Consider the following 14,584-nt stretch of genomic DNA (forward strand, 5'->3'; position numbering starts at 1 on the left):
AACAAACACAATAATAAGTCAAATTGTATGGATGCAGATTGACCCAACCAAGCCACAACAAATAACTCAACCTGAACGGTTGGACCCAAGGCAAAGAAGACTTGATTGATTTAAACTCTCATGTTAACAATATCGAAACCATGAATAAGCTTTCGCAGTGTTCACCCACATCAAAGTACAAAAAGGAATACGTACAAGCATACACATTTAGGACATGAATTGATGACCAGTGGTTTCAATAGTCATGACACAGGAATACATATGTAACCATTGGAAAACAAAATCGTTCATAAGCTCAAAACAGCACGGCGAGTACGTGCATATTGCTGGATACCATCACATACGGAATGCATACTACCTCTGATAACCGAGTAGAGATACCTTCGATGGAGCTTCTACCTTCAGTCACCGTCGGCGATTCCACAATGTTTGAGAAGACCTTTTCAATTAATTGCGTGGGCGGGAGCTAGGGTTTGACGGCTACAAAATATGGCAGCCCCAAATTAGGGAGAACGAGGGCAGACTGGGAATTTTTACAAATAAACGAGGATAAAACCGTCATTCCGTGTGTCTATCTACACTTTGTGAATCTCATACCAAACAGAGGTCTTACAAGGGTGGAATATTAATCTGTACAACCAAACAATTGGATGTGATTGTTAACTCCAACCCTAAACATGCTATGTAGGCTACAAAATTCAAAATCATGTTGGGACATCATGGAAACCAAACGATCCCGTAGGGTGTATTTTTCATTGTCATGGTCATTATCATTTAATTCCCATCAAAATCTATTCATGCATTGCAAGTTGCAAGCATCACCTAATTATTACACAACCTATCTGACTCTACCCTTTCTATTTTCAGACACGCTATCTCTTTGATTCATTGCTCAAAATATTTGTTTCTTTGTCTTTGATGAGTGTATAGATGATGGCTAGCCGCTTTATATGTAATGTTGAATTTTATGAAAATATATTTTTGTTGCATCTCTCAGGAATTAAATGGTTGTACTTGGATCTTTTTAATGTAAGAATGATGGTAAAAAGAAATTCGTATATGTGGATGCAGTAATACATACACCTGAGTTTTATCGTGTAGTTTTATTGCGAGTGTGACACGAAAGCAATTTACCCTTGTCATTATAAAATAATAGTATTATTAATTTATAAAACTTGAATTTATTGTAGGAAATTCTTATGGGAAAAAGATGGCTCCGTGAATACAAAAAAGAATCCAAATCAATATAAAAAATCAAAGGTAGATCCAAAAATCTCAACAAACAATGCTACTAGCACCTAGCAAATACATAAAATTACAATAATATATAAATATGGGCTGCAAATGCAAACACGGGAAAAGGCCCAAACAGAGTAATCTAAGCCACCAAAAACATCAAAGCCCACCCAAAAAGAGCGCCGCCATAGATCATCTGTGCTACGCCTACGCGCACTCTATTTGCTCCGCTCTGCCATATCAATTTTCAAGCCATTAAATAAATCAGGTGCAACCAAAATTATCCCTTATCAAAATTATCAAAATGTTAAATTTTATCCGATATTTTTGAATTTCAAGTTTAATTTATTTATCTTCAAAATTAGGATTTTCGGTTTGTTTTTTTTCTTTAAACCAAAACAAATTCATATTTATATTTTTAATAGTATATAAGTATCAATTTTGTAAGATTATAAATTTTTTTAATAGTAGCAATATTTTTTAAAAAAAAGTTTATTTTTTTAGGATTTTGTTCGCTACAATTCAGATTTATTTGTAAAAATGTGAATGTTCAAACATTCCCTAATGTAGCATTTATGGAGTCTTAATTAAAATAAAATATGCAGCATAAGTTAGGTAATTCTTCCTACCATTAGTCAGCTTGCACTAAGAACATTTCCAAGGGTATACGAAAATCTAAAATGGAATAGGTAATTAGCTTTAATAATACTTTAAATTCAATCTCATTTTTTGGCTTTTGACAAAAAAATACCTATCTTTAAGTTTACACTAAACCCAAATCCAAAAGTTTTTCAAACTTTGTGAGTAAAAAAAGCATAGTATAGAGAATATTCTTCTTAGTTTGAGTTTAGTGTAAATGGTCGGAGTAAAATCATATTTGCTGTGACATTTACACTAAAATAAATTTGAGTTTAATGTAAATGGTTAGAGATGCTCAAATTACGGATCAGGTAAGTATCAAATGATGTGTTTTTTTATGTGTGTTTAGACAAATCTTACTACCACAAATATAAGAGACAACAACAAAATTAACTATTGGAAAATATGTACTAGTACATCAATTTGTCCCAAACTAGTACTCCCGCATGTGTGTTTTCCCAATTTAAAACACAATTAATTACTTTTAATACTAGCAAGTACTATCATTTTAGTGATGTAGGAAATGAATGGGAGAATAGCATAGAGATGGATTTTGGAGAGGTAAATGGTGAAACGAACCTGATCTGTGGCGGATGGAGCCGGGGAGAGCCCTGGGACACTAGGTCCCGGAGCTCCCGTTGGCGGAGCCGGAGGGCTCGTTTGCGATGGTGATGGAGCCGACAGAGCCGGAGCTGGAACCGAAGCCGGAGGAGAAGCAACCGGAGCCGGCGGCGATGCGGGAGGAGGAACAGCCGGCGGAGGTGACGCTGGCGGTGGCGTGCTAACCGGAGTTGGAGCGGCGACCGGAGTAGCAGGCGGTGGCGGAGAACTAACCACAGGCGGTGGCGCGGAGACTGGCGGTGGTGTTGAAACCGGAGGCGGCGTTGCTGCTGGTGGCGTCGGAGTGGGAGTGGGCGGAGCAGGGGTGGCGGTAGGAGAATTCGCCGGCGATTGGCCGGTGACGGCGGTGAGTCCAATGCAGATCACGACGGTGAACATTAGCAGGTTGGGAGCCATTTTGAAGGGAAATGCGCTAGCTAACGTGCGCACCTGGGAGTGAAGGCTAAAATGAGGAGGCAAGGCAAGACCCATGTATGTTTGTATATATAGGAAGGATACCAATTTAAAACCATCCAACTGTAAATACTTTATAAATAACATGAGATGGAGGGAGTGTATAAAAGGAAACGAGGACACTTTTATTTTATACTATAATGAATTCAGTATTTTTAAATTAATACATATTTAGTATTTATTTTCATTTGCTAATAAAGAAAAAATGGCTAACAAATTGATATAAGGTTAAATATAAATGTAATAATTTTAATGCATGATCTAAATTGTCAATAATATAAGGGCATCCGCTGTGGTGCGGATGTCCCGGCAGAATTCTCAAAAACACCTCCTACCACGTCATAAGAACTTCCCACTGCACTGGCACGTCATACGAAATTCCCACTGCACAGTGGCGGAATTCCCTTGCGGAATTCCCACAATAAAATAAATTCACAAATTAAACAATTTCCGGAATTAAACAATTTACGTAATTAAAATTTCGATGAAAATATGGAAAAAATTCCATTAAAAAAAAAGTACATTTCACCAAATTAAAAAAATACATTTCAATAATTAAAAATTACATCAACGACGACCCCTACGCTGCCACACTTCTTGAATAATATCGTTTTGGAGTCGAACGTGGGCTTGTTTTTAGCGCATGTCGGAATTTAGACATTACAAAAAAAATGAAATAAAGCGGAATTCCGCGGGAGTCGACGCAATGGCGGACGTCCCCGCGGAATTCTGCTTAACGCCGCGGACCTGCGACGTCTTCGGGTGAATTCCGTATCTGTGACGGGCATGCACAATGGCGGACGTCTGCCACGGAATTCTGGGACGTCCACGGGAATTCCGTGTCGACGGGCGCCATTGCTGATGGAGAGGAAGAAAAATAAAGCTGACATCACATTAAAACCAAAACAAAAATAATACAGGTAGGGACGACATGAGCAAGAGCCCCACCGCGTTTGTATTGAATGAGTTAGACTCTCGTGTCCGGCTATTATTGGCTTTGAAATTACAAGTAGCAGTAGTAGGAGTAGTACTACTACTTCAAAAAACACGATGGAGAAAAAGAATACTATGCTTAGACAGCAATTTACCAGCTTATTATGTTAATCATTTTTAAAATTAATTGATGATTAACCCACACCTTTTGCTAACTTACCTATTTCTTTCATCATTTCTACTACTAAATATGATGCAGTTGTTTTTATAGTAGTAATTTGGAATTAGAGTATCCACTATGTGTCCCGCGCTCCGTCCCGGAGGGACGGTTCCGCCGCGGGACGCGTTGCAACGTTCGTCCCGTAGCCCGTATCCGCGAGACAAGGGACGCGCCGTCCCGTCACGCGCCCGGGCGACGTGTTGAGCCCCCGATGCATGCTGACGCCCACTCGCTGACCCGCGAGTGAGCGTCGTCACGGATGACGCAATAATTCATTTTTTTAAATCGAATTTTAATAAAAAAAATTTTTATTTTTCAAACGGTAATGTTACCGTTAATTTTTTATTATCTTTTTTTTTAAATTTTTTTATTTATTTACTCTATAAATAATCCTATTTCATACTCATTTCACACACAAACACGCATCTGTTCCTCTCAAATCCTCTCTATAACCACTCCAATTTCATCTTAAATCAACTCAAACAAATGGATCCTTTTGAGCAAATGCGTCAACTAATGGAACAATCACTTGAAGAAGATCGACGCCGAGAGGCGGAGGAAGCCGCACCGCCTCCACGACGCTCCCGGACATACATCCATCGCATCCGGGAGGAAGCCGCCGCAAGGTTAGTACGTGACTACTTCTGCGATAACCCGATTTGGGGAGAAACCTACTTCCGTCGCCGTTTCCGCATGAGTAAACCACTATTTCTCCACATCGAGAATACTCTGGCGGCCCGGGAAGAGTTCTTCCGAGAAGGGTTCGACGCGGTCGGGCGTCCCAGCCACACGACGCTGCAGAAATGTACTGCAGCAATCCGTCAGCTTGCGACTGGACAAATGGCCGACATGTCCGGAGGGCAAGCATGACCGATTGTCAGTTCCTCCTCGACCTGCACGAACAAGTGGGATGCTTGACAGTGTCGATTGCATGCACTGGCAATGGAAGAATTGCCCGGTGGCTTGGAGGGGGTCCTACACGAGCGGCCACAAAGGCACCCACCCAACCGTTGTACTCGAGGCCGTTGCCGACTACCGGCTTTGGATCTGGCACGCGTACTTCGGGGTCCCTGGCTCGAACAACGACATAAACGTGCTCCACCAGTCTGACCTCTTTACCGAAGTTTGGGTTGGTAAAGCGTCGGGCATCAACTTCGTCGCCAACAACCGACTGTATAAAATGGGGTACTATCTCGCCGACGACATCTTCCCGAAGTGGCCGACCTTCGTGAAGACGTGCAACAGACCTGCGAACCCAAAGCAGGCTCTTTTTGCGCAGAAGCAGGAGGCTGCTCGCAAGGATGTGGAGAGGGCGTTCGGGGTTCTCCAAGCGCGCTTCAACATCATCAAAACCCTGGCTCGTTCGTGGTTCATGAAGAGCATGGTCGACATCATGTATACGTGCATAATCTTGCACAGCATGATTGTCCAAGACGAAGGACCCGAGGCGGGAAATTTGTTCGACCCCGAATCCCCCGGAAGCTCAACCGCAAGTAGTCCGCTGCGAAGTGGAGTGCATCCGTCAATACAAGAACGGTTGTCTATTCGGGCAAGGACATGCGACTCTAGCGCCCACGCCCAACTCCAAGAGGATCTAATTGAGCACATTTGAGAAAACTTTGGCGGAGAAAATTAAATTATGTCATTTTTATTTTTTAGGATTTTAATTATGTCCATTTTCTATTTTTTTGAATTTTAATGTTGTTTTAATTTTAATAAAGTGTGTTTGTTTTAATTGAATTGGGTTGGAAAAAAAATAAAAATGAAATTTAATTAATAGTAATTTAAGGGACGGAATAAGGGACGGTAAGGGACGGAGCGTTACATGTTCCGTCCCTTAGTTAAGGGATGAAAGAATAAAGTACAATGGGGCCCTTAATTAGTAGTTTAAGGGATGGTGGGGATAGCGCGGTGGATGCTCTTAGAAGTTGGATATCGTCATCTGATTTAAAAACAGGGACATGCCTTTATTTGAAGAAAAAAGGGTAATTTTGTGGACAGCTGTGCAAATTAAAGTGACAGAGAAACTAACGTGCATGATTGATGGGAACGTAACATTAACATATATCGCACCCAACTCCACCGAAATGCTGTGAATCATGTTAAAGGCTTCGATTTAATGTTATAGCGACGTCTTATTTAATCCTAATCTATATCCTATCCTATATCTATCTTATTTATCAATTTACATTCGTAAAATTAACAAACTGCCATATTTATATCGATAAGAAATCCCTACTCTTGATAACAAAATTTATACCTAATTCTTAATTAGGCAGTAATACTCTCTAAAAATACAAATTTTTATTTGATTCTCTCCCAATTGGTTGGTGCGATGATTTACTTCACGTGCGAGGTCTCTGGATAATGGAATTTATGAATATGTTGGATAAATGAGTAGTTCCATAGATTTTAGCTGAAGGTCGACCCATCCATCAACCACCGTCATACTAGAAAATTGAAATACTAATTTTACTTAGTACTAGTATTTATTTTCACTCTATACACCTTTTCATTTATTTATATTTGATCATTTGTTTCATTCATATTGCATACCATAACTAACACTGTAACACAACTGGTAATACAAACTTGAGCATTAATTACACATGCATAACTTAAGTGTATCGATAACATATTTTTATTTTCTATTTTTAGGTTGGCCCCTTATTTAAATGCCAAGTACAGTGCATTTCAATTCTGGATTAATTATAAAATTACCATTAGTTGCATAGAATTAATTTTAATATGAGTCCGTAATATAGGTTAAATTAGCAATTCTGGTTCAAGTTAGGATCAACTCTTGTCCCTCTTCTAATGTCCCTATCTAAACTGTCTTTTGTGGTTTATGAGTATTTTAGGAGTACTTGTTTGTGGTTATATGTGCATCAAATATATACTACTATAAGTTTTACAATAATTAATTATTTATCCTTTATTTTCTTATCTATTTTATTTCAACATTTTTTGGTTCTACTTAATTACTAATTAATTTATTCATTGCTTGTGCTAAAAAGAAATACCTTAGCTAAGATGGAATGAAGGAATATAATATGACATACTAAATTTTTTGTGACACGTTAATGTAATTTGAACTCGATATGTTGGAAGTTGTAAGAGCACCCACAATGGGGCGCCCGATGGCACGCATCAGTTGTAAGAGCACCCACAATGGGGCGCCCGATGGCACGCACGATGCGTGCCATCGTCCTCGGGCCCGCCCGAAGGCTCCATTGTGGGTGCCCGGACGATGGCACGCCCTACGCCCACGCCCTAAGCTTCGGGCGCGGAAGAAGCTCAGACGATAGGCCATCGTCCGCGCCATCGGGCACCATTGTGGGCTCCGCGGACGATAGGCACGGACGATGGCACGCGTTTTTGATTTTTTTTTCCAAATCTTGTCTATTTAAACCTCGTTTCTCATTCACTTGTTCATACGAACATCTCGCCTCTCTCATTTTTCTCATCTCTCACATTCTACCTCTTTTATATACCAAAATGAACCACGACGACGACACCACTAGTTCCTCGGAGGAAGGTAGTCCGACCGGGGATGCCTTAGATGCAGCCGTTGAAGAGGCCATGGCGGAATGCTTAGCCGAACTGCAGCGCGATGAGGCGGAGGCGGCGGCGGAGCGGATCCACAGGCCTATTCGACGTCGAACGGTTGTTCGGCGCGACCACGCGGCAGCTCACCAACGTCTGGTTGCAAACTATTTTGCCGAGCAACCACGGTGGGGTCCGACTGTTTTCCGTCGCCGGTTTAGAATGCCGCGTTACATTTTTCTCAGCATTGTCCGGACGTTGGAGTCACGTGATGAATACATGACGTATCGCGAAGATGGCGTCGGCAGACCCGGCCTTACACCGTTGCAAAAGTGCACGGCTGCACTCCGTCAGTTGGCCTACGGCACCACGGCAGACATTTTCGACGAGTACCTCCACGTCGGGGAGACAATAGGCCGGGAGTGCCAGAAGGGATTTTGTAGGGGAATTGTGGAGGCCTACAGGGACACATATTTGCGCAGGCCGACTGCTGTTGATTGCCAGGGTCCGATGAAGATGCACGAGACGGTGGACGGCTTTCCTGGGATGCTAGGGAGCATCGATTGTATGCACTGAGAGTGGAAGAATTGTCCGAAGGCGTGGAGAGGCCAATTCACTAGTTGATACGAGGGCAGCCACCCGACGATGATCCTCGAAGCCGTCGCTGACTATCGGCTTTGGATCTGGCATGCTTACTTCGGTGTAGCTGGGTCGAACAACGACATCAACATCCTCAACTCATCCACCCTCTTCACCGAGCAATGCAATGGCAACGGCCCGACCATCGAGTTCACTGCCAACAGGCACCAATACTACATGGGGTACTACTTGGCCGGTGGCATATACCCACGGTGGCCTATTTTTGTGAAGACGATCAGCTGCCCAATTGGTGAGAAGAGGGTTTTATTTGCGCACAAGCAGGAGGCGGCGCGGAAGGATGTCGAGCGGGCATTTGGTGTGCTCCAAGCACGGTGGGCAATAGTGAAAGGCCCGGCTCGTCTCTGGTTCAAGGAAGTCATCACCGGTATCATATATGCGTGCATAATCATGTACAACATGATAGTCGAGCATGAAGGTGGGAGCATCACCGACTGGAACGATGATGAAGGTGCATCTAGCTCGTCCGGCACGGCGACCGCGCCTACCGCTAGAGGATTACCGACGAGCTTCAATGAGGTTCTATCTAGACAGGCCTCAATGCGCAACCAACAAGACCATGCTCAGCTCATGAACGACATGATTGAAGAAGTGTGGGCCCGTAACCGCCGTCACTGAGTTTGCGTATTTTTTAATTCGTATTGTAATGTATTAATTTTTATAAATGAAATGAAGTTTTTCCCCAATTTTTGTAGTTATTTAAATATTCAAATAAAAAAATGCATAGGGCTCGCCTTAGGGCGCCCCATTGCAGGTGGTAGGGTAGAAAGATAAAAATGATGACGTGGCGGTGCATAGGACGCGCCCCATTGCTAATGCTCTAACAAATCATTCCACCGCATATGGGATTGCATAATTTTAGCACCATTGAGGTAATTTTGCGGTCGGAGCAAATAGTGATTTTTCATTACTTGTTACGTAATTTTGTAAAGGAAAAAATTGCCCGCACGGGCTAGCTCAGTTGGCTCCAGGGGTGGAGATCTGTAACAATGAGCGGGTGTTCGAATCCCACTACCACCGTTAGGAGGCTGCCATCTCTCGGGCACAAGCGTGAGGCCTCTATGGAGGTGGGTCACCGATGGGACAGTGGGTTGAACTCTCCCCTCTAGTGGGCTGCTGAGTACCGTGATTTACCTCCCCTCACTGATGTCGGGCCGAGGGTGGGGGGCGCCTAGGGTTGGCGATACAACCTTTTAACAATAACAATGTAAAGGAAAAAACGAAAAAAAGAGAGGATGGCGTGGATTAAAAGGAAAGGAGAATTAAGGTGGCAGTTTGGTGAGGCCACAAATTCATGTGTCAACAAAAGTAGGAATTATTATATTGTAGTCATCATTAATAACGAAATTAGCCCAGCCCCACCAATATTTCCATTTCACGCTTCCTCTTCTTCTATAATTACCGTCTTAATTATTAATTAATGCCAATGTGGTGGACCGGAAAAAAGCAACTCTTCCTATTATTATCTCCTCTGGAATTATCTTTATTCACAATTGTTTTATAGTATTATACATTAATTTTTGTGAGGTTGTGTTTTGAATTATTCAATTTAAAATGTACTCCATTAAAAAGATTTATTTGTAATTTCTTTTTTCCTAAATTTTCAATTTTATAGTATAAAAAAACTGTCGATTTTATAGTATTAAAAGTCGCAACACATACATACATACGGCAAAGCAGGGGACATTGATTGGGCATTGTATATTTGATTTGGGGCTGACAAAATAATGACACCCACGCCAAGCCGCAAATGAAGGCCAACAAATATGCGTAATCCTATTTTTATAAGAAACAGTTTGGTTACATAAGTCCAATCCCCGCGCACTCAGCTGATCATCGTATATCAAACAACATATTATTCACAAGCTGTCTTTGGCTTCACATTTTGTCTCTATCTCTGCTTTCAATCCTACTAAACCTTAAACCTCCTCTGCTCCAATTCATAATGCTTCTAATATTTCAGTCACAACTCATACATGCACTGTCAACAGCAGACCAAATATTTCGGCCCTATTGTATTTTATAATTTTTTCGCAATTTGATACGATCATGGAAGCCGTGCATCGAGGATTTTACAAACAACTGGATTCAACCAGTGATCATCCTATTAGGATGATGTCCAAAAGCTCTGAAACTACCACCAATGTCTCCATCCTCGAAAGAGCTTCGTGTGGGTACCTTGCACGCCTCAATCGGAGTCCGGTGGAGGGAGTTATGACCATTTTACGAAAGTCGCGCAGTGCAGAAAATTTCCACCTAGCCGGGTGAATGTCAAGGAGGATAAACCACCCGGCCGGGTGTCATTCTCTGCCGGGTGAAACGAAAGCGGTGACGCCAAAGATGGCGCCACATATGTGTCCCAACCAAGACGTGATAGATGTCAACCCCACTACTAAACTCACAAATCTTCCCACTAAATATGCTAAAAATTCCTTATACAAATCAATTCCGATGCTAACAATTTCTTATACAAATCAATTTAGAGAAACACATAGAAGAGAGGATTTTTGCACGTGTGTCGTGTGCACGTGTTCCTCCTTTCAACAAGATTTATAATTTTCCCACTAATGCAACAAATATTACGAAGTATAAGCGGCAAGAATGGGGTCGAACCACTGAGACTAGGGACCTACTCGAGATTGTTTGTACGACACATTCAGAAAAGTGATCGGCTGCTGCCACGCAACGAGAGGGTTGAGTTTTAACTCCTAGACCTGGGAAATTAAACCTAATCTATTCTATCTACTAGATCCAGAGAACTGAATGTGCTTCAAATGTAATTGCAATCATGATTTGAAACAGAAAATTAACTCTAGTTCATTCGCCAAATTTCCTGGGTCAAGCAAATAAGTTTCCTGGGTCAAGCAAATAAGTTTCCTAAAACAGCCAGACAACAGATCGTAAGAAAAGCAGCAGAACAGATTTCCCTTAATAGCTACTGACAAGAAAGCTGCAACTAACAAACTAAAGTAGATCTGATTCTAACTACCAACAAACTTCATCTTCTTCATGTAACTAGGCTAAAAACAGAGTGAAAACAGAGCATTGAACACCATGAAAACAGAGCAATCTCAGATCTAAAATTAAACATGGAATTAAAGCTTAAACTAACAGATCTAAGCTACTGGGTCTAGCAGAAAGCGGAATAAACACAGATCAATCTTGCATGCATCACCTAAACTAACAAATCTCAGAAATTGAGCACGTGAATAACTAGATCTCAACCTCTAAACTACTGGAAATCATGTAAACATCATGGATCTAAACATCTAAGCCACCAATTGCGAAAAGCATCCAAGAAACATAAGTAAAGAGCATCATCAACAATAAAATAAACACCAAAGCTTCATAAAACCAGAAATAGGTCGAGATCCAAAGGCGGAGTCGTCAATTCCTCCGATGAAACTCGAGATCCAACTACATCATCTCAAAAACGGTAAAGAAAGCAAGGATCCAACGCCGGAGTCGTCAATTCCATCGTCGAAACCATTGGACTAAGCTATGAAATCAGCAACCAAACTAAACTAAGCTAAGAGAGCAGTGGCGTTAAGCGCCTTTGAGAGTTTCCTACCTGAACTACGAGAACGGTAGCGTTAAGCGCTACCGAGAGCTCCCTACCTAAACTACCATAGCGTTAAGCGCTCATTTTCTTCATTCATGTTGGTCCCTTTATATAGGGAGGCTTCAAGCTCGAATCCCTAGGGTATGCTCTTCATGATTTGACGTTTGTACCCTTAAAATAGGATCTTTTAAATCTGCTCTGCTCCATTTTCCCCGCCCCGGGTAATTTGTGTGCGTTCCTGGGTCCGGCAGATTTTTCACACACCTGCTCTCCTGATAATTCTCCTTGACCTAGCGGATGTTTGACACTTTTTACTCCTTTTCTGCTCATTTTGCATCTGCTCGGTCAATTTGCAGCATCTACTTGACCCAGCAAATATCTGCACACTTAATCTCAAATTTGCGCATTATCTCCCTAAAAAAGCATGTAATATCACCCAAAAAACAATGCATGAAACGAGCCTTATCAAACTGCTCACACTTAAACCATGCTTGTCCTCAAGCATGAAAGACAAGAAAAAAAATAAGGCAAGTTTCAATGCATGTTCCCCTTTTAACCGACCATAAGAAAAGAAAACCAAACTAAGACTTCTAGACCTATGAAAACTTGGACACAGAAAACAGACACGAACACTCATACGGAAAACAACATGACAAAGAAAAACACAAAAACACATAAACGCATAAGCTGGTATTTTTCCTAGCAGCCATCCCCACAAGTTTAAGGTCAATGCAAGCATTTACAGCCTCAGATTCTTCCCCCTCCCTTCTTCTATCTAGTCAAGCTGTCAGTTCGTCAAGATAGCCTTAAATTTTACCTTCTGTTGGATTCACTTGATCACTCATTCCTCACCAGGGATGTTAATATCGATTCACTCTTAAGTCAATGACACCACTGATGCTTCGGGTTATGAGAGTTTCTCCTTTCTACAGTCCCCTTTTCCTTTTAAATCCTGGGTCAGGTTACTATTGCTTCCTGCCCTTAGATTTCTTTTTTTTTCTTCTATTCCCCCTTTTATATATATATATTTTTTCCCCCTGGACTTCGTCCAGCTTATACCTCCGAATTTTTAGTTTATTTCTCCCCTGGACTTCGTCCAGCTTATACCTCCATTTCCTGGACCTCGTCCAGCTTATACCTCCTTTTCCTGGACTTCGTCCAGCTTATACCTCCAGAAACCCTTTTTTTTTTCTCCGTCGGACTCTTCTCCCTAAGCATTCAGTGGCGGTCCCCCTTTTTTTGTTAGCTCAAAGTGTTTAGGCTTATAACTCACTCTTATAGAGGGGCTTCACAGTAAGCTTAAAATTTAGGCATTTTCTATCGTTCTTACTTCATCCAACTGACTTTGATTTATTAAGAGAAAAGGATTCACAAATTAGCATGTATTTTCTCTTCAATTACTCTCCCTAAGGGGCTTTTGCTATCTATTATACCAGTTAAGCAAACACAGAACCTAAAAAAAAACATCTGCAAACTCCTAGACCTAACAGAATATGTACTAGACACTAACTGCACTAACTGCTTCCCCCTCCCACTTCATTTATGCTTGTCCCCAAGCAATCCTTATGAAGTGGAAAGCAGGCCAATTAGTGGCGACAAAACAAAACAAAAAAAAAACAGAAAAACAACAAGACACACACTTCTCACACTTAGACCAAGAATTGAGCTAAGTGTAAGAAGGCAAAAACACAACGAACAAAAGCAAAACAATCTTCTCACACTTAGGCCAAGCAATGGGCTAAGCGTAAGAAGATACTCAAGAAAAATACAAGAAACACAACATACTAGGCATACAAACTTCTCACACTTAGGCCAAGCCAAGGCCTAAGTGGGAGAAGGCACAGAAACAACAACCTAGCATGCTCACTAAAGAAAACTAAAAACTAAAACAAAAATAAAATAGAAAAAAAAAATTACTTGGTTACTGGGGGTGGTGGATCAATTCAAACCCTGACTCCTTTGAGAGTCAGCCTTCCTGGGGGTGCTGGGGTGCTTGCCTTCTTGGTCCTCTTGCTGGTCATGGGGGGTTAGTCCTCTCTTGCTGGTACATCAACATTGATAGTTCTGGAGTTTGTAGAGCAGGTTTGGCCACCCCCTGCTGAGCAGAATCATCTGTTTCCCCTGTTTCTGACTTGCCATTCTGCTGGGTCTGGCAGTCGTCTTCCTTATTTTCTGAATTGGGAGCTTCATCCTTGGAATTACTTGGAGGTCCCTTGTACTCTCTTCCTGACCTACAAAACTAAAACTTGAAATTCTTAGCAAACTGGTCAAGTGGATGTAAGATCCAAATTTTTTTCATTTATAAACTTCTTTCCCAGATTTACTTAGAATTTTGAAAATATTTTTGGGATTAAATTTTTTTCTTTGTTTTGATTTTAATAAGGAATTTCAGAAAAAACATATTCACACTATGTACAACTTTTGCTCAAGTATTCTTGGGAGTAAACTGTTTCAGTCCAAAAATTTTCAAATTCCTTCCTATCTACCTGACCCAGCAGATTCCCAAAGAGTACTTAGCAAACTGACCTAGGCAATAATAAGGTGCATGCATAGTGGAATTTCTTCCACTATGCGTAACTCCGAATTATCCCTAAAAACTATTTTTTTTATTTTTTTATTTTTAAAATTTTTTTTTCTTTAAAACATAAAATCTTTTTGTAATTTTCTGATTTTTTAAAATGTTTTTGAATTTTTTTTTTTAGAAAACTATTTACAAA

At 41.1% G+C, this 14,584-nt stretch overlaps 1 protein-coding gene across 1 annotated transcript; it reads right to left on the minus strand.

Annotated features, from left to right (window-relative positions):
* Positions 1-1,156: 1,156 nt before the first annotated feature.
* On the minus strand, positions 1,157-3,002 carry LOC121805654 (classical arabinogalactan protein 9-like). The gene is made up of 2 exons (XM_042205596.1): positions 2,455-3,002; positions 1,157-1,468 (listed from the first exon to the last, which is right to left on the minus strand). The coding sequence occupies exons 1-2, from the start codon at positions 2,965-2,967 to the stop codon at positions 1,379-1,381; spliced, it is 603 nt and encodes a 200-aa protein (XP_042061530.1). The 5' UTR covers positions 2,968-3,002; the 3' UTR covers positions 1,157-1,378.
* Positions 3,003-14,584: the final 11,582 nt, after the last annotated feature.

This window comes from Salvia splendens, chromosome 5 (genome assembly GCF_004379255.2).
Source record: "Salvia splendens isolate huo1 chromosome 5, SspV2, whole genome shotgun sequence".
Taxonomy (NCBI): Eukaryota; Viridiplantae; Streptophyta; class Magnoliopsida; order Lamiales; family Lamiaceae; genus Salvia; species Salvia splendens.